The 18684-nt window shown below is 48.8% G+C and overlaps 1 protein-coding gene across 2 annotated transcripts; it reads right to left on the reverse strand.

The window, feature by feature from the left end:
* Positions 1 to 12878: 12878 nt before the first annotated feature.
* On the reverse strand, positions 12879 to 18472 carry LOC130597713 (S-adenosyl-L-methionine-dependent tRNA 4-demethylwyosine synthase TYW1-like). 2 transcript variants are annotated; one of them, XM_057406476.1, is made up of 7 exons: positions 18295 to 18451; positions 17454 to 17594; positions 16739 to 16840; positions 15798 to 15992; positions 14390 to 14671; positions 13589 to 13591; positions 12879 to 13152 (listed from the first exon to the last, which is right to left on the reverse strand). In XM_057406476.1, the coding sequence occupies exons 1-7, from the start codon at positions 18427 to 18429 to the stop codon at positions 12949 to 12951; spliced, it is 1062 nt and encodes a 353-aa protein (XP_057262459.1). In that variant the 5' UTR covers positions 18430 to 18451; the 3' UTR covers positions 12879 to 12948. The 2 variants fall into 2 exon arrangements, with proteins under 2 accessions (XP_057262459.1, XP_057262458.1); XM_057406475.1 differs by lacking the exons at positions 12879 to 13152; positions 13589 to 13591 and having other exon boundaries at positions 14294 to 14671; positions 18283 to 18472.
* Positions 18473 to 18684: the final 212 nt, after the last annotated feature.

Consider the following 18684-nt stretch of genomic DNA (forward strand, 5'->3'; position numbering starts at 1 on the left):
GTGGACTTGTTCTACTAACACAGCAACCAGCTTCAAGCAAGCTGGGCTAGTGGAAGGTAGGTGGGGTGGAACTAGATGAGCTTTAAAGTCCTTTTCGACCCAAACCAGTGTGCGATTCTGTGATTTAATAACATTCTCTAGGGCATTTTAAGAAACAAGCTGTTTGAATCTCATGTGAGATTGAGTGGGACCCCCAGGGTTGAAGCCCAGGTGTTTCATGGCTGCACAATAACCTCATCTCTCCACAGAGCACAAACCAGAGGGAGCAAAACATTGCCTGGAGTGACAAGGGTCTAGGGGTGCAGCCCAGGACAGAGGGGGGATCTGGGCTCAAGAGCACACTGAAGCTGGATCATGGGGAGCTTCTTGTCACCCAAACCCTCAAAGTGCTTCTCTTCAGGGCTGCTCCATCCATTCTGCCCAGCCTGTGTTTGTGCTTGGGATTGAGCTGTCCCAGATGCAGGACCTTGCCCTTGCCCAACCTCATGAGGCTTGCACTGGGCCCACACATAAGGAAGGGAGCAAGGAGATAAAATCTTCATCTTTTTACTATTAAGTATCAAACAAAGAGCTTCTCCTCCCACAGGCTACCATTCAACCCAGAACTAGGCCCAGCCATTCAACAGGAAAAGACAGGCACCATCTGAGCACAAATTTGTGAGCTACTCTGAGCAAAATGCTATGCAGGATTTAGAAGTGGACACATCCTGGCCTGTCTGATCTACAATCTCATGCCAGGTTAGTTCTCCCAGAAGAACCAAAGCTGCGTTACGGAGCACACAGAATCATATCATACGATTGTTTCTGTTGGAAGGGACCTTAAAGAGCGTTACATCTGGTTCCAACCCCCTGCCATCAGAGTATTAAAAAGGCAGGGATTGACTTAAGTACAAAAGAAACATCCTGCCCAAGACAGCCTTCCGATACAGGAAAGGTCTGTCTGAATATCAAGGATTTGCCTCTAGTGCCTCTTACAGCAGTGTCTGAGGAAAGCATCTGAACGGAAGAACAACAAGGAAAACTGCCTTTCTGGCGGGGCAGAAACACTTTTCAATACTCGTTTTTCCTCACAGGGATGACAATTCCCCTCCCCAGGCCCAATGGAAAGCCTGTAAGGAAAATAACCAGCTGTTTTTCTCTGAGCTGCACCACCTCACTTGTTCAGTTTGGCAAGTGACTGGCTTCAGGTATTTCTTGTGGGAAATAGAAGTCACACCCTGGGAGATTTACTTACTTGCTCAATAAACCTTTCATAGCTATCATTTAGGGTTTGAGTGGTGAGAGCAGAGTTAATTTTCCACAGAGCAAATTTCTCAAGTCCTGGGGATTTAGCAGGAAGTCCTGCAGCAAATCCAAAACAAATGACAGTCTTTCCACAACAAATCAAGCAAGCAGTGATAAAAGCCAGCTTCTCAGGCCCTGGAAATCCCACAAAACCAAAAAACTCAGGAGTCATCCTCTGGTCTACACTGACAAAAGATGAGAAAACCTGGGGATACGCTCCAATGGTACCTCCAGGCTCAGCACAGCTCCTGCTACAGGCTGCAGGAAGGGGCTTTGCTACTGCCATAGAAGCAGACCTCAGTAAAAGCAACTGAGCCTCAAGTCTAAGGACTTATGATCACCTCCTCTACATGTGAAGGCAAAAATCCCACCTCTTCCCTTTCACTGCCATACAGGCAGAGCAACAGGCAGCAGCAGCAGCACATAGTGAAAGCAGAAGCCCATTTTGGATGGGTCAAGAGCAGAGGATGTCTGACACAGGGCACAGACACAGCAAGGACCTCAGCATTCTGTGAGAACCGTATGAAGCTCAGCAAGGCCAAGGGCAAGGATGTGCACGTGGGTTGGGGCAATTCCAGGCACAAACACAGACTGGGGGAGAATGGATTGAAAGTAGCCCTGAGAAGAAGCACATGGGGCTCTTGGTCTACAAGAAGCTCCAGTGGGCGCTTGAGCCCAGAACCCCCCCGTGTGCTGGGCTGCACCCCCAGAGCGTGAGCAACAAGTCAAGAGAGGGGAGTCTCCCCTATGCTGTGCTCTGGGGAGACACCACCCCCCCACCCCACCCCCCCCCCCAGTAGTCCTGATCCAGCTCTGGGGCAACAGCACAAGAGGGACTTGGAGATGCTGGAGAGAGGCCGGAGGAGGCCATGGAAATGCTGCGAGGCCTGGAGCAGCTCTGCTCTGGAGGCAGGCTGGTTCAGTCTGGAGAAGAGAAGGCTCCTTAAGGGGAGACCTTAGAGCAGCTCCAATGCCTAAAGAGGCTACAGGAAACCTGGAGAGGGGCTTGGGACAAGGGCCTGTAGGGACAGGACAAGGGGAATGGCTTTAACCTGCCAGAAGGGAGATTGAGATGAGCTCTTAGGCAGAAGCTCTGCTCCCCTGAAATGGGGAAGGCCCCTGAGAAGCTAGCTTGGAAGCGAGACTTTTACTCCTGGAACAGATACCTTTGTGACCATTCCATAACCAGCTGGAAGGAAGTCTCCATCCACACATATCTCCTCAGCAGAGTAACAGAAGGTCCCTCAAGTTATGCTGAGGCAGCAGGTACTAGCTGCCAGCCAAAGGAAGGATGCTATTCAAGCAGACCTGCAGCTCAACCTCCACAGGAGGAATTTTGCACTTTCTTTCCTGTCAAAAGTCAGTGCTGAGGGTTTTGGACATACACAACAGCATTTGAAAACCCAAATTCATGCAGACACACAATAAGAGAAGTCTTCGGCTGGTATCCAACTACCTCACTCTGCGAGGGTACTGCACATCTGGGAAATACAAGTGGCTAAATGATCCTACCAACATCCCATTTTCCTGTAGTTCAACATCAGCCAGAATCCTCATGGATAAAACAATTCCCACATCACAACTCTAAAAATACATCTGCAGGGCTCCAGAGGGCTTGAAGGTTGCTTCCCTGAGCTATAACATCCCTGATGTGCTGGAGGGGAAGCTTTGCAGCAGGTCATGAAACCACAACTCCCTCTGCTGCACAGCTCTGCCAACGTTTGTTTGATTTGGGAAACTTGCTTGGACGCACCATAAAGATTGATTCCCAAAGGAAACAAAAGAAAACTAACAATGGCCTGTCTCCACCCAAAAGTCACCCCCTTAGAGCTGAAAATTGGGCCATGTAGTCACACTTCTATTTCTTTCTTCTGTGCTATGGTAATCACAACTAAAATCCAGGTAAACGTGATTTAAGCAGCAACCCAAATCCCCACTTGCCAAAATCACAGCCCAGAAAGTCTGGAATAATTCGGCACTTCACCTTCTGAAGGGGGCACAGCCCAGCTCCATGCACACAACCACACCAACTGCTTTGCCAGCAAAGCCTTGTGCTTCACACCTAGGGTTCCCCTGCATGCTTGTTCATAGCAGATTATACCTAACAGTTCTCTTCCTTTAAAACCTACCAACCCATCCTTGTCTGGGCACTGCTGATGGGTCACAGGGACCAGCCCAACTGAGCTGGGTCAGACTGACCCCGACACAGGGAGCACAGATCCAGCCCCAGGCTGCCACCAGACACTGGCAAAGGCTCTGGCAGTGGCAAAGAGGAATGTCGTTTCCTTCTGCAAAAGCTTCACTGCATTATTACAAGAAAATGGTTTTCACAATTACATTGAAAAAATCCAGATGCTTTGGCACATGTCAGTACTCCATGCAGCACAGAAACAGTTTAATGTCATGCTATAGAATCCACCTCCTTCTGTAGAGCTGAGAGAATGCTACTTCTGTTCTCTCAGTGCCACTCTCTTCTGTTGAGAAAGCTGTTTGGAAAGATTGCATCTCATCTGCACATCCACAGCACCTACCAAAATTCAATCTCCATCTCATGCCAAGCCTCTGCAACCCAACAGCAAGAGAGGGATGTCACAAGAGCACCTCTGACACACGAACAAGGACAGGTGAATACTTTGCCTGCTTTGGCAACACAAGTATCAGCAAAGGAAGCAAAATTGTGGCTCACCTTGTAACAGGAAAGAAAAAGCAGCTGCCACTCTCCAAAGCTGCTCTTCACACAGAGCACAGGGACACTGGACAAGGTGAGGATGTGTTTGCATTTCAGAGACACCTACAAACTGCACTGACCACTGCAAGCAAGAACCTGGAGAGCTGCTGCAGCTGCAGGCCCAGCCTGCAGAGCTTGTCCCACAGAACATGACTGCAGCCACTGCACCTCCCGAGTCAAACTGATTCATTTGATGACAGACACTGCACTCCCACAAGACATCCTTGTGCTCCTCTCCTTGGATACAGCAATGAAATCAACAGGCCACTTGCTCCATGCTTCTTCCAGGAACTACCCTCAGCAGATAACTCCTGTGTGCATTGGTTTGCGGGCATCTCTCAGCTGGGTTATTTGGCTGACAAGCACCTTAAAACACGCCCAGGGAAAAAAATCACCTGAGCAATGCAGCACAAAGCTGCTGGGAAGTGGGAGGCAGATGGGCTGAGCTGCTGCAGACCAAGCCCTGGTTATCTCCAGCCACAGGTGCTCAAGAAAAGGCTGCAAACAACACTGGGGGTGAATTTCAGATTTCCAGGCTTTTTTATAGCCATCAGCTCTGCTTCACTCCCCTGTTTCTGACTAATTTACAGTAGACTCAGGAACAGCAAGGGCTATGGCAGCTACCAGCAAGGGCAAAAAGAAGAGTCTTTGTTCACAGAGCTCATGGCCCTTTACAGGCTTGTCAAGGGAGCCAGCATCACACCACATGCCAAACCCAACATCCAGCCTGAGCTTACCTTTAAAGTAACTTGTCTTTTTCCACCCTTATTTATCAGGGACTCCCAAGTCCTGCACAGAAAAGGCAAGCCTCAAGAGCTCTTGTAACGTTATTTATCAATTATAATCCTTTTCAATAGACAAGATTTAGAGAAGAAAGAATTGAAGGAAAGGGAGAAGCGTCCCTGTGACAAATCCCGATTTTAACGCTAGAAGTAGTCCCCAGGCAGTTAAAGGATATTTATCAAAGCTTGTTTTAAAAGGTAGGCTCACACTGAATTCTGAGCCACAGCAGCAGAGGTCAAAGCCCAGCCCAGCCAAATGAGCCGCTGCAGATAAAAGCACAGTGTTCTTATAGGAATCTTTCACACATTAAAAGTTCCAGGAAGTTTTTGGAGAGCTCTAAACATGTACAGCAGTTCTAGTTGATTTTAAATCTGACAGTTAGAGTACCCCAGCCTCAGGCAGGTAGCTGAAAATACAGCTAACAATTCCTGGAGACTCCAGAGTTGCAGACAACTCTTTTTCTGTAAGCCTTATACCTTAAGCACCATATCTCTTAACACTCACTGCTTCATTTCAAATAGAACTTCACCAGAAGTTTCTTCATCCAGTGTCAGCAAGGTTTGGTCCTGCACAGCCCTCACACGCTCACAAAGGGGGTGATGGACAGTCCCAGTGCTTGTGAACAGCTTCCCATAGAATGGCTTTTCAGGGGAGAGTGCCAAAGGGGATCAGGAAACATCCCCCATGGCAAATGCACACAGAAGGAAACAAACTTCTTGACCATATATTGTTTCCTGTAAACCCCATCTCATTCTTGCTCTCACTCTCTCACGTACACACCCCTTTTTATTTACATTGCAAATGTGACTCTCAGCACCATTCAACTTTAAGTTTGGGAAATCAAGAACATTAATCTCAAAACTGTGTCAAGAGAATATGCCCATTTGATTGCTTCCCAGCCCATCAACAGTATCGTCATCACTATTACTCACACCTGCAGTTTATAAATACAAAGGTTCATAAAGCCACTTCATTCCCTGGGAACAAGTCTAGATTGATTTGGCTTTCCAGTCTATCACAGTCTCCCAGCTGTGGGAGATAATCCACCTGAAGAAATGGTGTCCCTCTGATTAACAGCACTCCCCGCAGGCCACAAACACACCCATTAGATTTCACATGTGATCTGATAAATACATTTCAGGGGAGTAACTTTGGAGGACAGGGAAAATGTGCCACAGCTGTAGAAGTCTACTTAGTTACTAAATTCACTAAGAACCACCACTACCTTCTCCTGGTGTATAAAAGCCACTTGGAGAACAGGTTTTAGGCCTAGAAGCAAGCAGATGGAAGGGTGGTAAATGCAGAGAAAGCCCAGACCTTTACCCACCTACCTGTGCATCATCCATCCCTGCCTGGCACCACAGCCTTGGATCACCAGGCACTCAACAGAAGCAACCTCAGACCTCCCCAAACCTCCTTTAGGCCACAATCCTATTAACCACTGGTGAACTTCCACCCCCAGCAATTCCCCTCATGAAACCACAGGCATTATCTGCACTCACTTCAAGGTCTGAGTCCAGTTCACGAGCCTGACATGCACCATCTGCAACTATATCCCCTACAGCAAGTTCCAAAAGTTGAATTACTCAGCAAACAGCAGCTCTGAAGCAGTCCCCACCACACAGTACATGATTTGGTAAACCAAGTGTGGGATTTACTTTTGTATCAGCCACCATTTTATATTATTTGAATGATTTCCTGTTGCCACGCAACCTCATGCCAAGTTTTGTGCTCAGACTCAGTATGCAAAAGCCACCAGCACCTTCAACTGTGCACCTACACCTTCAGAAGCTCTTTGAAACTCCACCTCTTTCCCAAGGGACAGTAGCTCCCTGAGAGTAGTTCCTAAGTAGAATAGCTACGACTGACAGGAAAGGAGCTGCTGGCATTCACCTTCAACTGCTGAATTCATCTACCTGACCCAAACGGCTGCCAGAGCCCAGCATCTGTCTCTAGCCCTTTGATGATACTTTGCGAAGTGCAGTGAAGCATAGGGAAAAAAGCAGGAGAACAGAACTCAGCCTTGACTTCCATCAGGTCAGGCAACAGAAGATGGAGGCAAAATTAAATTCAGATCACCTGCAGAGATGTGAGGAAATGTTTATTAGGTAAAACTCCACAGCTTCACTCTGACAGCCCATAAAAAGCAGGACAAGAAGGAATTCTGACTGTCTGTGACCGTTCATATGTCTTATCCACAAGTGATTCACACTAGAGGCACTACTTGCCTGCAGAAGACATCAAAGCTAGACCCTAAATTGCTGCAAACTAACCACATTGCACAGGCAGAACACCTGCTATTCCATCTCCTATTTGCAGAGGAGCTAACAAACAACACTGACATCCACAAAATCTGTGCTCAAAACTGTTCAGGAACATTTCAAACCCAAGTAACTTCGTGTATGAAGAAGCACCCGATACAACCCTAAAGTGCACCAGTTCTCTTTAAACTTGTTAGCTTGTGTGTGGATAGTTCAGCTACAAAAACCCAAAGCATTGCCTGCGCTGGAAGGGATTACTGCAAGGCAACAGATGATGTCAGTGTAAAACAGGTGTCAGACTCATTTTACATAGTTCAGCACTCTGCAAGAGGAAAAACGGCTCAAGGGACAAGGCAGCTCACGTGGAAAAGAAAAGTTCTTGTTGCAAAAAGTCACAGCCACTAAAGTGAGGACGTGACTCAAACCAAGATTTAAACAACTCAATCTCCCTGCCTGGGAGCGGGAGAGGCTGATCATGATAAATTCCTTTCATAAATGTAGATCGTCCTGCTCTTTCATGTCAAGTCTTCAGCATTTATTTTAATTATAGCAGATAACTGCCCCAAAGGGACCGTTTTATAATTCAAGTGTTTGCATAAACCTGCTGCGGGTCAACGCGCACATTCCCCGGGAGATTCGACATCCAGACACAGTCATTCCTCCTCCAGCTAATGAAGGACAGCCAGCAGCTCAGGCTCCTCAGGATACACGTACAGACCTATCTATTTCCTGCTATTGCCCCACTCAAGAGAGCTGAGGACTTACATGAAGTCATTGCTGGAAGCCCTTTCACCTGTACATGCTCTGGTTACAGAAGCATGAAACCAGAAATGTAGATTACAGCTAGGCTCATCAGCCATGCAGGACAGGAACAGAGGGGCCAGGAATGAGAACTACATCATTTAAAGCTTCAAAATTAACCCAAAGTCCTAGACGGGACTAGAGCAGTGGAGTACTGGAGGCAAGTACACACAGGAAGAGAGGAGAAAGGACCACAGCACAGCCACACAGGGAGAGATTGAGCCCTTCTCCCTCCAATTGGTTCATCTGCAAGCTGCAGTGCACCAGGTCCATACAAGCTCAGGGGCAGGAGCTCTCGCACAGCGGCCTGCCTTGCCCCACGTCACTGGAGCTACTCTCCTCACACAGCCTGTTACAAGCAGTGGGGAGGATTTTATCTCCTTTCCCCTCCCTAAGGTCAGCAAGAGAGACCACATGCTCTCCTCCTGCGCATGCAGCCTCCTGTGATCCAAGGCCTGGAGGGAGTTTCAGGAAACAGCTGAGAGAAGAAGGGCAGGGCTGCACTCGGTGCTCCCTGGTGGAGGTCCTCCTGCAGCAGGTGGCTGAGCTGCAGGATGCTGTTAATAGACTGTGAGTCAGGGAAGCTGAGAGGAAGCAGGAATGCTTGCTCCCGGCCCAAACTGTGCAGGGGCCTCGAGCTTCACCTCTACCTCATGAAGGAAAGAAAGAGGCCGTTAACCTGGGAAGCTGGGAATTAGCGACAAAAAAAAAAACAACAAAAAAAAGAAGGAAAAGGACAACCAAAAGCAAGGGGCTTCCCCCTAAATCCCCTGTCCCCACGCAGAACCGCTTTGCTGTCCTGCAGGGGGCTAATGAGGAAGCACACTCGAGCCAGAAACAGCCGGCTGATGCCTTGGTAAAGAAGATCTCTACTGGTGCTGCTAGGAAAAAGCGCCGGATCGTAGTAGTAGGGGACTCTACACTGAAAGGGACAGAAGCACTTGTCTGCTGTCCAGACCCCGCCTCAAGGGAGGTGTGTTGCCTACCGGGGGCACGGATCAGGGATGTGGCAGAGAGGCTGCCTGCTCTAGTAAGTCCCACGGACTATTACCCACTCCTGGTGATAGATGTGGCTGCTAGGGATATAGATAGTAGTAGCCTGGGGAACATAAAGAAGGACTACGGAGCCCTGGGGGAGGTGGTTAGGGGCTCTGGAGCTCAGGTGGTCTTTTCATCAATTCTCCAGGGTACAGGGGAGGACCTAAAAAGCTAGGAGGACTGGCCAGGTTAGTAACTGGTTAAAAGGCTGGTGTCATAGTCAGGGGTTTGGGTGTCTTGAACACGGCACCCAAGCTTGTAGGCCAGGTCTAGTGGGGGCTGGTGGAGATGCCCTGATGATAAAGAAGGGAAAGAGCAGTTTTGGTAGGAGGCTTGCCAGACTGGTCAAGGAGGCTTTAAACTAGATGTGTCGGGGGAGGGGGGCATCGTTCCATCCCAACACACCCAGTCAGTTGCCAGAACCTATAATAAAAGCTCGGAGCACTGTAGAGATATCCCAGCCGCTCCAGCCAATGAGCCGGCTTCAGTTGGAGCTCGGCCCAGATGCCTCTATACAAATGCCCAATGCATGCGGAACAAACAAGAGGAATTAGAGATGTGTGCACGTCTACGGGGGTATGATATAATAGGCATCCCAGAAACATGGTGGGATGGCTCCTACAACTGGAGTGTTGGGATGGAAGGTTACAGGCTCTTTAGAAAAGACAGGCCCGGCAGGCAGGGAGGGGGAGTTGCCCTTTATGTTAGGGATAGGCTGGAGAGTATGGAACTCTGTCTGGGGACAGGTGAGCAGTCCACAGAGAGCTTGTGGGTCAGGGTTAAAGGGAATATAGCTATGGGAGACATTACTGTGGGGATCTGTTACAGACTGCCTGATCAAGGAGAACCTGCGGATGAAGCACTCCATAGACAGATAGGAAAAGCCTCACGCTCGCAGGCCCTCGTTCTCATGGGTGACTTCAACCACCCTGACATCTGTTGGAAGGACGGTATGGCCCAGCACAAGCAATCCAGGAGGTTCCTCGATTGTGTAGAAGACAACTTCCTTCTGCAAGTAATAGAGGAGCCGACAAGGAGAGGTGCCATGCTTGACCTCGTGCTCACTAACAGGGAAGGGCTCGTTGGAAATGTGACACTCCAGGGCAGCCTTGAATGCAGCCATCATGAGATGCTTGAATTTGAGATCCTCAGGACAGTGAGAAGAGCGTGCAGCAAGCTCACTGCCCTGGACTTCAAAAGAGCAGACTTTGGCCTCTTCAGGAACCTGCTTCGGAAGGTTCCATGGGATACTGCCCTAGAGGGCAGAGGGGCCCAAGACTGTTGGTTGATATTCAAGAATCACCTGCTGCAAGCTCAGGAGTGTTGCATCCCAACCAGAAGGAAGTGCAGCAGGAGGGCCAGGAGACCTCCTTGGGTGGATAAGGAGCTCCTGAGGAAAATTCAATTGAAAAAATAGGCTTATAATAAGTGGACGCAAGGACAGGTTGCATGAGAAGAGTACAGGGATGTTGTCCGAGAAGCTAGGGACCAGGTTAGGAAAGCTAAGGCCCAGTTAGAATTAAACTTAGCTAGAGGTATTAAAGATAACAGGAAGGGATTCTACAGGTACACAGCAAATAAAAAACAGACTAGGAAGAATGTAGGCCCCCTCAGGAAGCTCTCGGGAGAACTGGCTACACAGGATTTGGAGAAGGCTGAGGTTCTGAATGACTTCTTTGCCTCCATCTTTACTGGCAAAGGCTCTGACCAAACCACCCAAGTCTTGGAAGGCAGACGCAGGGACTGTGAGACTGAAGACCTTGTGCCCACTGTAGGAGAGGAACTGGTTCGAGACCATCTTAAAAATCTGAACATGCACAAGTCCATGGGTCCTGATGAGACCCACCCGTTGGTCCTGAAGGAGCTGGTGAATGAAGTTGTGAAGCCGCTGGCCATCATATTTGAGAAATCATGGCAGTCAGGTGAAGTTCCCCATGACTGGAAAAAGGGAAATATAACCCCCATTTTCAAGAAGGGGAAAATGGATGACCCGGGAAATTACAGACGAGTCAGTCTCACTTCTGTGCCTGGCAAAATCTTGGAGCAGATTCTCCTGGAAGGCATGCTAAGGCACGCTAAGGCACATGAAAATCAACAAGGTGCTTGGTGACAGCCAGCAGGGCTTCACTAAGGGGAAATCCTGCCTGACCGATTTGGTGGCCTTCTATGATGGGGCTACAGAACTGATGGACAGGGGTAATGCAGTTGATGTCATCTACCTGGACTTGTGCAAAGCGTTCGACACTGTCCCACACGACATCCTTGTCTCTAAATCGGAGCAACATCAACTTGATGGATGGACCACTCGGTGGATAAAGAACTGGCTGGATGGCCGCACGCAAAGAGTTGTGGTCAATGGCTCAGTGTCCAGCTGGAGACCAGGAACGAGTGGCGTCCCTCAGGGTCGGTGTTGGGACCGGTCTTGTTCAACATCTTTGTCGCTCACATGGACAGTGGGATTGAGCGCGCCTTCAGCAAGTTTGCCGATGACACCGAGCTGTGTGGTTCGGTTGATACCCTGGAGGAAAGGAATGCCATCCAGAGGGACCTCGACACGCTTGTGAGGTGGGCTGATGCCAACCTCATGAAGGTTAACCATGCCAAGTGCAAGGTCCTACACCTGGGTCGGAGCAACCCCAGGCACAGCTACAGGTTGGGCAGAGAAGAGATTCAGAGCAGCCCTGTGGAGAAGGACTTGGGGGTGTTGGTCGATGAGAAAATGAAAATGGGCCGGCAGTGTGCGCTTGCAGCCCAGAAAGCAACCGTATCCTGGGCTGCATCAAAAGGAGCGTGACCCGCAGGTCGAAGGAGGTGATCCTGCCCCTCTACTCTGCTCTTGTGAGACCTCACCTGGAGCACTGTGTGCAGTTCTGGTGTCCTCAACATAAAAAGGACATGGAACTGTTGGAACAAGTCCAGAGAAGGGCCTCGAGGATGATCAGGGGACTGGAGCACCTCCCGTATGAAGACGGGCTGAGGAAGTTGGGGCTGTTCAGCCTGGAGAAGGCTGCGTGGAGACCTCATAGCAACCTTCCAGTATCTGAAGGGGGCCTATAAGGATGCTGGAGAGGGACTCTTCATTAGAGACTGTAGTGACAGGACAAGGGGTAACGGGTTAAAACAGCGCAAGTTCAAGTTGGATATAAGAAGGAAATTCTTTCCTGTGAGGGTGGTGAGGCACTGGAATGGGTTGCCCAGGGAGGTTGTGAATGCTTCATCTCTGGCAGTGCTCAAGACCAGGTTGAACGAGGCCTTGGCTGATATGATTTAGCATAAGGTGTCCCTGCCCACGGCAGGGGGGTTGGAACTTGGTGATCTTAAGGTCCTTTCCAACCCTAACGATCCTATGATTCTAAGTCCACAGCGCAGAGCCATGCAAGACAAGGATGGTGCAGTTACAGACAGAGGTAGGTTTGTTGAGGATGGGGTAGAGAGCAGCTCAAGGATGCACAGGGAAAGAGCCCACCACAGAAAGCTTGCTAAGGAGGAAACAGAAGGTGGCAACACAGACATCCCAGGTCCCTCCTGGGCACACCCTTCCCATCCCAGCTGCCAACTGCTCAGCCGGCAAGAAGTGTGGGGAACACAGGAAGGCTTAGCCTAGTACCTATGCGTATTCTGACTCCTTCCCGTGTGCTAACCAGATAAAGGAGTCTGATGTATTCTGTTGGAAGACTGCACACAGAAAATGAAACTTGAACAGACCCACACAGGAAGGGAGATAGTAACACCCTGGCATAAAGCAGGATTATGGTTGTCTTTGCCAGGCTCAACACAGGTCAGATCAAGCTCCCACAGGCAGATCCAGTAACAAGATTTGTGTTTAGACACTGGACTGTGAATCACAGCAACAGAGATGGATATTCAGATCTGAACAGTGGAAGTTATTTTCCCTCTGACTCACAATAAAAGGTTACCACTGCACTATTTGCTCAGCGAACGAGTCCCAGTTAGCCAGGAAGTATATCCAACACACCTCCAAGTATAGGCTTGTTTGAGGACAGGTTCTCCAATAGCTTCTATTTTACTCTCCCTTTAACTAGCTCCAACAATTCAAATCCAGCAAGTGTATTTTAATCGATTCAACTGATCACTGATAAAGACCCGATAGTTCCACACTCCTCGTAACAGTGGTACCTTGGCTTCCTTCACGTGCCTCATGATCTTGCCAAGATCTTCAACATCAAGGACAGAACTTGACCCTCCAGCTTCCTCAGCGTCAGCCTCCTCCTCACTACTGCTTTCAAACAACTCTGCCTGTGTAAGAGATCAGACAAAAATCCAAGTGAGAAATGTATCTGAATGTTAAGCATGAGATCTTCATCTATGCTAACCAGTGAAATCAGCTCTCACACTCGGCAAAGATACTGAAAAACAAGGAACAGCCTACCAATAACCTGTATAATGTGTACAAGATGCATTTAAACCTGGGGCTTTCTTTGGTGTCTACTTAAGAGTTCAGTAGCAGACTGCCTGAAGCTCAGCCCAGCTTTCTTGCCTCCAGATTATTCCCTTTCCCTCATATGCCCATCTGATCCCATGACAGGCAATCAGAGAAGTCAGACTCCCACTCTGTACTGTGATCATCTGGAAGCCTAAAGCCCTTCAATTCCCCCGAGTGCCCCTTGGTGTCTGATAAACAGGGAGTGAGAGATCTGCTTTCCCAGTGAAATTCTTCACGGAGCAGAAACACCGTCTCCCTTTTTGTACACAGGCAAGGTACAGCAGAAGAGCACTGGCGGAACAGCAATGCTTATTCCTCTTGTTCCTGCAGCAGGCAGCACCCTCAAACCCACTCAGACAGAAGAGACCTTCTTTTCCTACAGAATTCAACATGGCCATTGTAGTCATTTCCAACTCACAGCAAACACCTTGCCTGCAGGATTAAAGTGCCACAGCACCTCTGGGTCTTGCATTTTAGAGCAAGAGAGAGGATTCCTTATTTAAGCCTGCAATCAACAAACACTCCAGAAGACACAAAAAAAGATTACGGACACACATTCAGAGCAAATACAGGACTTGCTCAGAGAACACTCCCCCAGCTGCCTTTGGAAAAACCTTGGGATTCAGGCAAAGCACCTGAATTTCCCCAAGTTGAAATGGAAGCGGGTTAACTGCTCCCAGACAACTAAATGTGAAGTGAACTTGGCCATGAGACAAAGCAAAGGCTCTGAAGAGAACCCAGACTGGGTCCCTGGAGCATGTATCACAACACATACCTCCCCCTACTCAAGAGGGAGACTCATCATACACATGCCATCTAGCCTAGGTCCATCAGCCATCACTAAATTCTTTGGTCCTTCCTGGGTGGCTTATTCTACTTGCTATCTGCCATGGGATCTCATCCCTCTTCCCCCTCTGCTCCAAAAAAAAAAAAAAAAGAGGTATCAAGCTCCCACGGCACCCCTCTGGGCTGAAGGAGAAAGGAGAGAAGTCAACCAGTGCTACAAGGGGTACTAAACCAGAAATAAGGTCTCACGGATTGGGGCTTTACCTCAGTATTTGCATATTCCGATACCCCATGTTCATGATCTGAACTCTCCCTGCTCTGCTTCCCTGGAGATTTGCACTTCCCTTTCTTGCACTTCCCACCGCAGGGCTTCTTTTCCCCTCTGCAGAGGGCCTGAAGCCGACTGAGGAACTTGGCTTTCCAGGCTTCAAAGTCGGCCTCAATGCTGCCATGCTCGCTCTGGGCCACGTTACAGTCCCCCTCGGCACGAGTCATGATCCGGCTGGCGCTGAGCATCCACAGCCACCTGTCAATATTTCTTCCAACCTGGGATAAGATCAAAGTTAGAGGGAAATTAAATGAAGGCCAAGTTAAACAAAGCAGGCAACTAAGAAAGCAAGCACCAAGCCTGGAAAGAGGGCTGCACAGGACTGCAGGACAGGCACTTCTGGACTCTCCCTCACCTGCCGGCTCAGAGCACACACAGTCTGAACACCACCACACCTGGATTAGACATTATGAGAAAAATGCTTCCCTGTGAGGGTGCTGAGGTGCTGGCACAGGGTGCCCAGAGAAGCTGTGGCTGCCCCATCCCTGGCAGTGCTCAAGGCACAAGAAGGTGTCCCTGCCCGTGGCAGGGGGCTGGAACTCCAAGAGCTCTAAGGTCACTTCCAACCCAAAGCATTCTGTGATGGAAAACACCTCTGCTATCAAACCCATGTGATAAGAGGTGAGCTCTGGAAACAAGCTCCTTTATCCTATGCTTGGTCAAAATGGCCACATGCCTAACACATTTCCTGTGGCTCCAGTTACACAAACATAACAACCAGGTGACAAGTCATGCCATTTTTCTGACCAAGATGAAACTCATTACAAGGCTCAGGTACTGCCATATGCCCACTTCTATGGGCAACCTGTGCCAGTGTCTCACCAAAATCACAGGGAAGAATTTTTTCCCTAATGGCCATTCTCAGTCTCCCGTCTGGCAGGTTAAAGCCGTTCCCCCTTGATCAGTCCCTGCAGCCCCTTATCTAAAGCCCCTCTCCAGGTTTCTCATCAGACCCCTTCAGGCACTGGGAGCTGCTCTAATGTCTCCCCAGAGCCGTCTCTTCTCCAGGCTGAACCAGACCAGCTCTCACAGCCTGGCTCCAGAGCAGAGCTGCTCCAGCCCAGGCAGCATCTCTGTGGCTCAATCCAGCAGCTCCACATCCCACATGTTGTTGCCCCAGAGCTGGATGCAACAGAGGGAGGGTCTCACCAAAACAGAGTAGAGGAAGAGAACCACCTCCCTCAGCCTGCTGGCCACACTCTTTTTGGTGCAGCCCAGAATGCCATTGGCTTTCTGGGCCAATTCTCACACAAACTACCAGTAACAGGCAGGTACGTAACATTTAAGATAGCTCAGCCTTCCAGAGGAGCAGGAGTCAAAGACATGTGCACAGGAGATACTTACTGTGTTGTAATGAGCAACATACGCAGAGTTTCCCAAGCCAAATACAGCGTATCTCAGGCCCTTCAGATAGGCTTTCCCAAAGCGGAAGTCGTGCGCAGCCTCTTCTAACCACCTACAGAACCAGGCTGCACTCTCGGTTGGCTGCCCATCTGTGTATGTAGCCACCAAGAACACACAGATGTTCCTGCTGGTTGTCTAAGAACAGAAACAGAACACAAGAGAAAAGATCACTCAAGTTTCCTGACCACTTCAGGAAGAGAGCTGGAACACGTGGGCACCTGAAAGAAGACAAAAGATGAGATTTTGGCTGGCTGGCTGAATAGTTTTTGGTGTGGGATGCTGCAGGTGATAACCCCAACAGTGGTGGATGGCCATCCTCCCTGCAAAGCCATCTTAAATTAACCAAAAGAGAACAAGCTCTCTTTCCCCTGCTTAATGGAGTGGGAAAACAGAACGGGACACCCACCTTCCCCACCCCAATCAACAGCTTCCAAAACACGCTCTTGCAGCAATAACGCCCCCCATACATTAAAAAATCAACTATCAATATTGACAGAAGAAAAATCCACAAGGATTCCCCAGCAGAAATACTGCTCATGAGAAGTTTCTAAGTCTAAAAGCTGCAGAAGAATCACCATCCTCTTACTCCAGTTTTGAACCCTTCCCAGGTGGACACTCTCATAGACACAACAGGGGCCCTGGTGCAGACACTGTCCATTACTCACAGCCGAGCTACACAACTGGCTTGGACAAAGCCACACTCGGCATCACACGCCCTACACGAGCCTTTCCTCAGCAATTTCAGCATTTAGCTATTTGTTGCCAAGGGCTGATGGACTGCACTTGCTTCCATGGAAGGAAAGCAAATTTCAACACACAGCTTTGCCTTCACAACCCCAGGAAAAGCTTGGATTTATTATTCCCATTTACAACGTACCTACCTCCTCTAATAAACAATCATCTGGATCACAGTCTCCCATGCTAATGACTTCCACTGGCACATTAAGGGAAATAACTGCCTCAGCAAGAGCTCTGGCAAATCTCTGAGAAAAGAAACAGAGACAGCGACTGGGTGCTACAACACAGGTACCTGAAAGGTCAAACGAGCCCTGCTGTGCCCAGAGACAGGACTTCTCCCAGCACAGCAAGGATATACTGGCTGGAAAAAGAGAATCACATGAATTTTATGATTAATGATTTTATATTTACACACACAAATGACATTTCTTTTTGAAAAAGCACCTGAAAGAGCACTTCTCTCTAAGAAGATCAGCTAGCAAATTAAGAGTATATTCAAGGCCAGGCTGGATGGGGCTTGGAGCAACTTGCTCTAGTGGAAGGTGTCCCTGCCTGTAACAGGGGGTTAAAACTGGAAGAGCTTTAAGGTCCCTTTCAACACAAACCAGGCTGGGGTTCTATAACACTGTAAGAGTAAACTTGAAGCTTCATAATAATGTCTCTACTGCATACCCCACATGAAGGCAGTAGTAAAGCTCTTATTTTTATATGCTTTTCACTTATCTTTCCTGTTGGGCAACAACTTCTCATGAAGGAACTCTGATTTCTACACACTGTAGTGTTTCTAAGGCAAGCAACATACTTGAATCTCAACATTTCAACTCAAGATCATGCACATGGAAAAAGAGTAACTCATACCTTTGCTGTGCCAGTCTGAGACCCATAGAAAATCTTTACCCCAGCAACGTAGACCTCCTTTCTCTGCAGGGTGGCACACCCATTGACTACCTTGTCTTCTATTCCTTCAGAAGAAGCGGGATTCCCAGTGGGTTTTTCACCCTGTGGAACAAGCACTGTCTCGCGTTCCATCCCTTTTCAAAGCGATGGTAACCCCCTTTTTCCCAAAAGCATTGAAAATCCCAGTCCTGTGATCAGACTCTCAGCACCATGCAAATAGAACAAAGCAGTTGAGTGTCTCTCACCCTACAGAAACACACAAGTAGCTTTCTCCAAACTAGGCCACGCTACAACACGCTCATCTCGCATGCTGCTGAGATAACAGGCTCAGGCTGAAACCAAGAACTTCCCAACTCCTAAAGCAGAGCTTCACTCACCTGAACAACAAGGATTTAAATTCCCTAGTGGCCTAATCCCACTCTGGTCCCCAAACCAGCCCAACCTTATCATTAACATCACAGGAAAAATGAGAAAACCTTGCAGAAGCAGAATGATTTGCCTGAAGTGACAGAGCAAGCCAGGCTGACACACTCCCTCAGTAACAAATGGAAAGCATTCAGATGAGTTCTGCTGTGACAGCAGAGCAAAGAGCGCGTTCAGTTACCCACAAACATAAGACGACCCAGACCGAGGATTACAACCATCAGACACACTGAACTACAGCTGGCACATGCAACAACTCAGGTGGGCCCACAGTGGAGTAGCACATTTCACTGCACCAGGGGCTTCCTTTCCCCAGCAACTGCTTGCTTCCACACACAGATTCTGGGGCTCTTCTCAAAGCACTTACATGCTCTGTTACTTTCTCTTGGGGTTTGGAGGTGGAGAACTGAATGACGATCCAAATGCTGACCCCAAAAGCAACTGCAGAATAGACGTAAAGCCTGTGCAGCCATAAGGACACCAGGCAAGTAGAGAAGAAGCTCCACGTGTCCATTGAGACATCCAAGTCTAAAACAGATCACAGATTTAGCAAGAGCAGATTCCAACAGCACAAACTGAGAATGAACAGGCAAGGGCCAAATCACCTCCAAGGGCTTGCTGCTGAGCACAACCCTTGCTCGTACACATGAGCTGCCACTCTGCTTACGAGAGCTCTGATCCAGTTTCAAGGCCACACCGAAACCTCGATTCAGGTCACAACCTTGACGGGAAGCCCCTCACCAGCAACACTGAACCTCCCAAAGAGCAG

This window comes from Pezoporus wallicus, unplaced genomic scaffold (genome assembly GCF_028554395.1).
Source record: "Pezoporus wallicus isolate ANWC-B61680 ecotype Strahan unplaced genomic scaffold, APGP_CSIRO_Pwel_v1 contig_7963, whole genome shotgun sequence".
NCBI lineage: Eukaryota > Metazoa > Chordata > Aves > Psittaciformes > Psittacidae > Pezoporus > Pezoporus wallicus.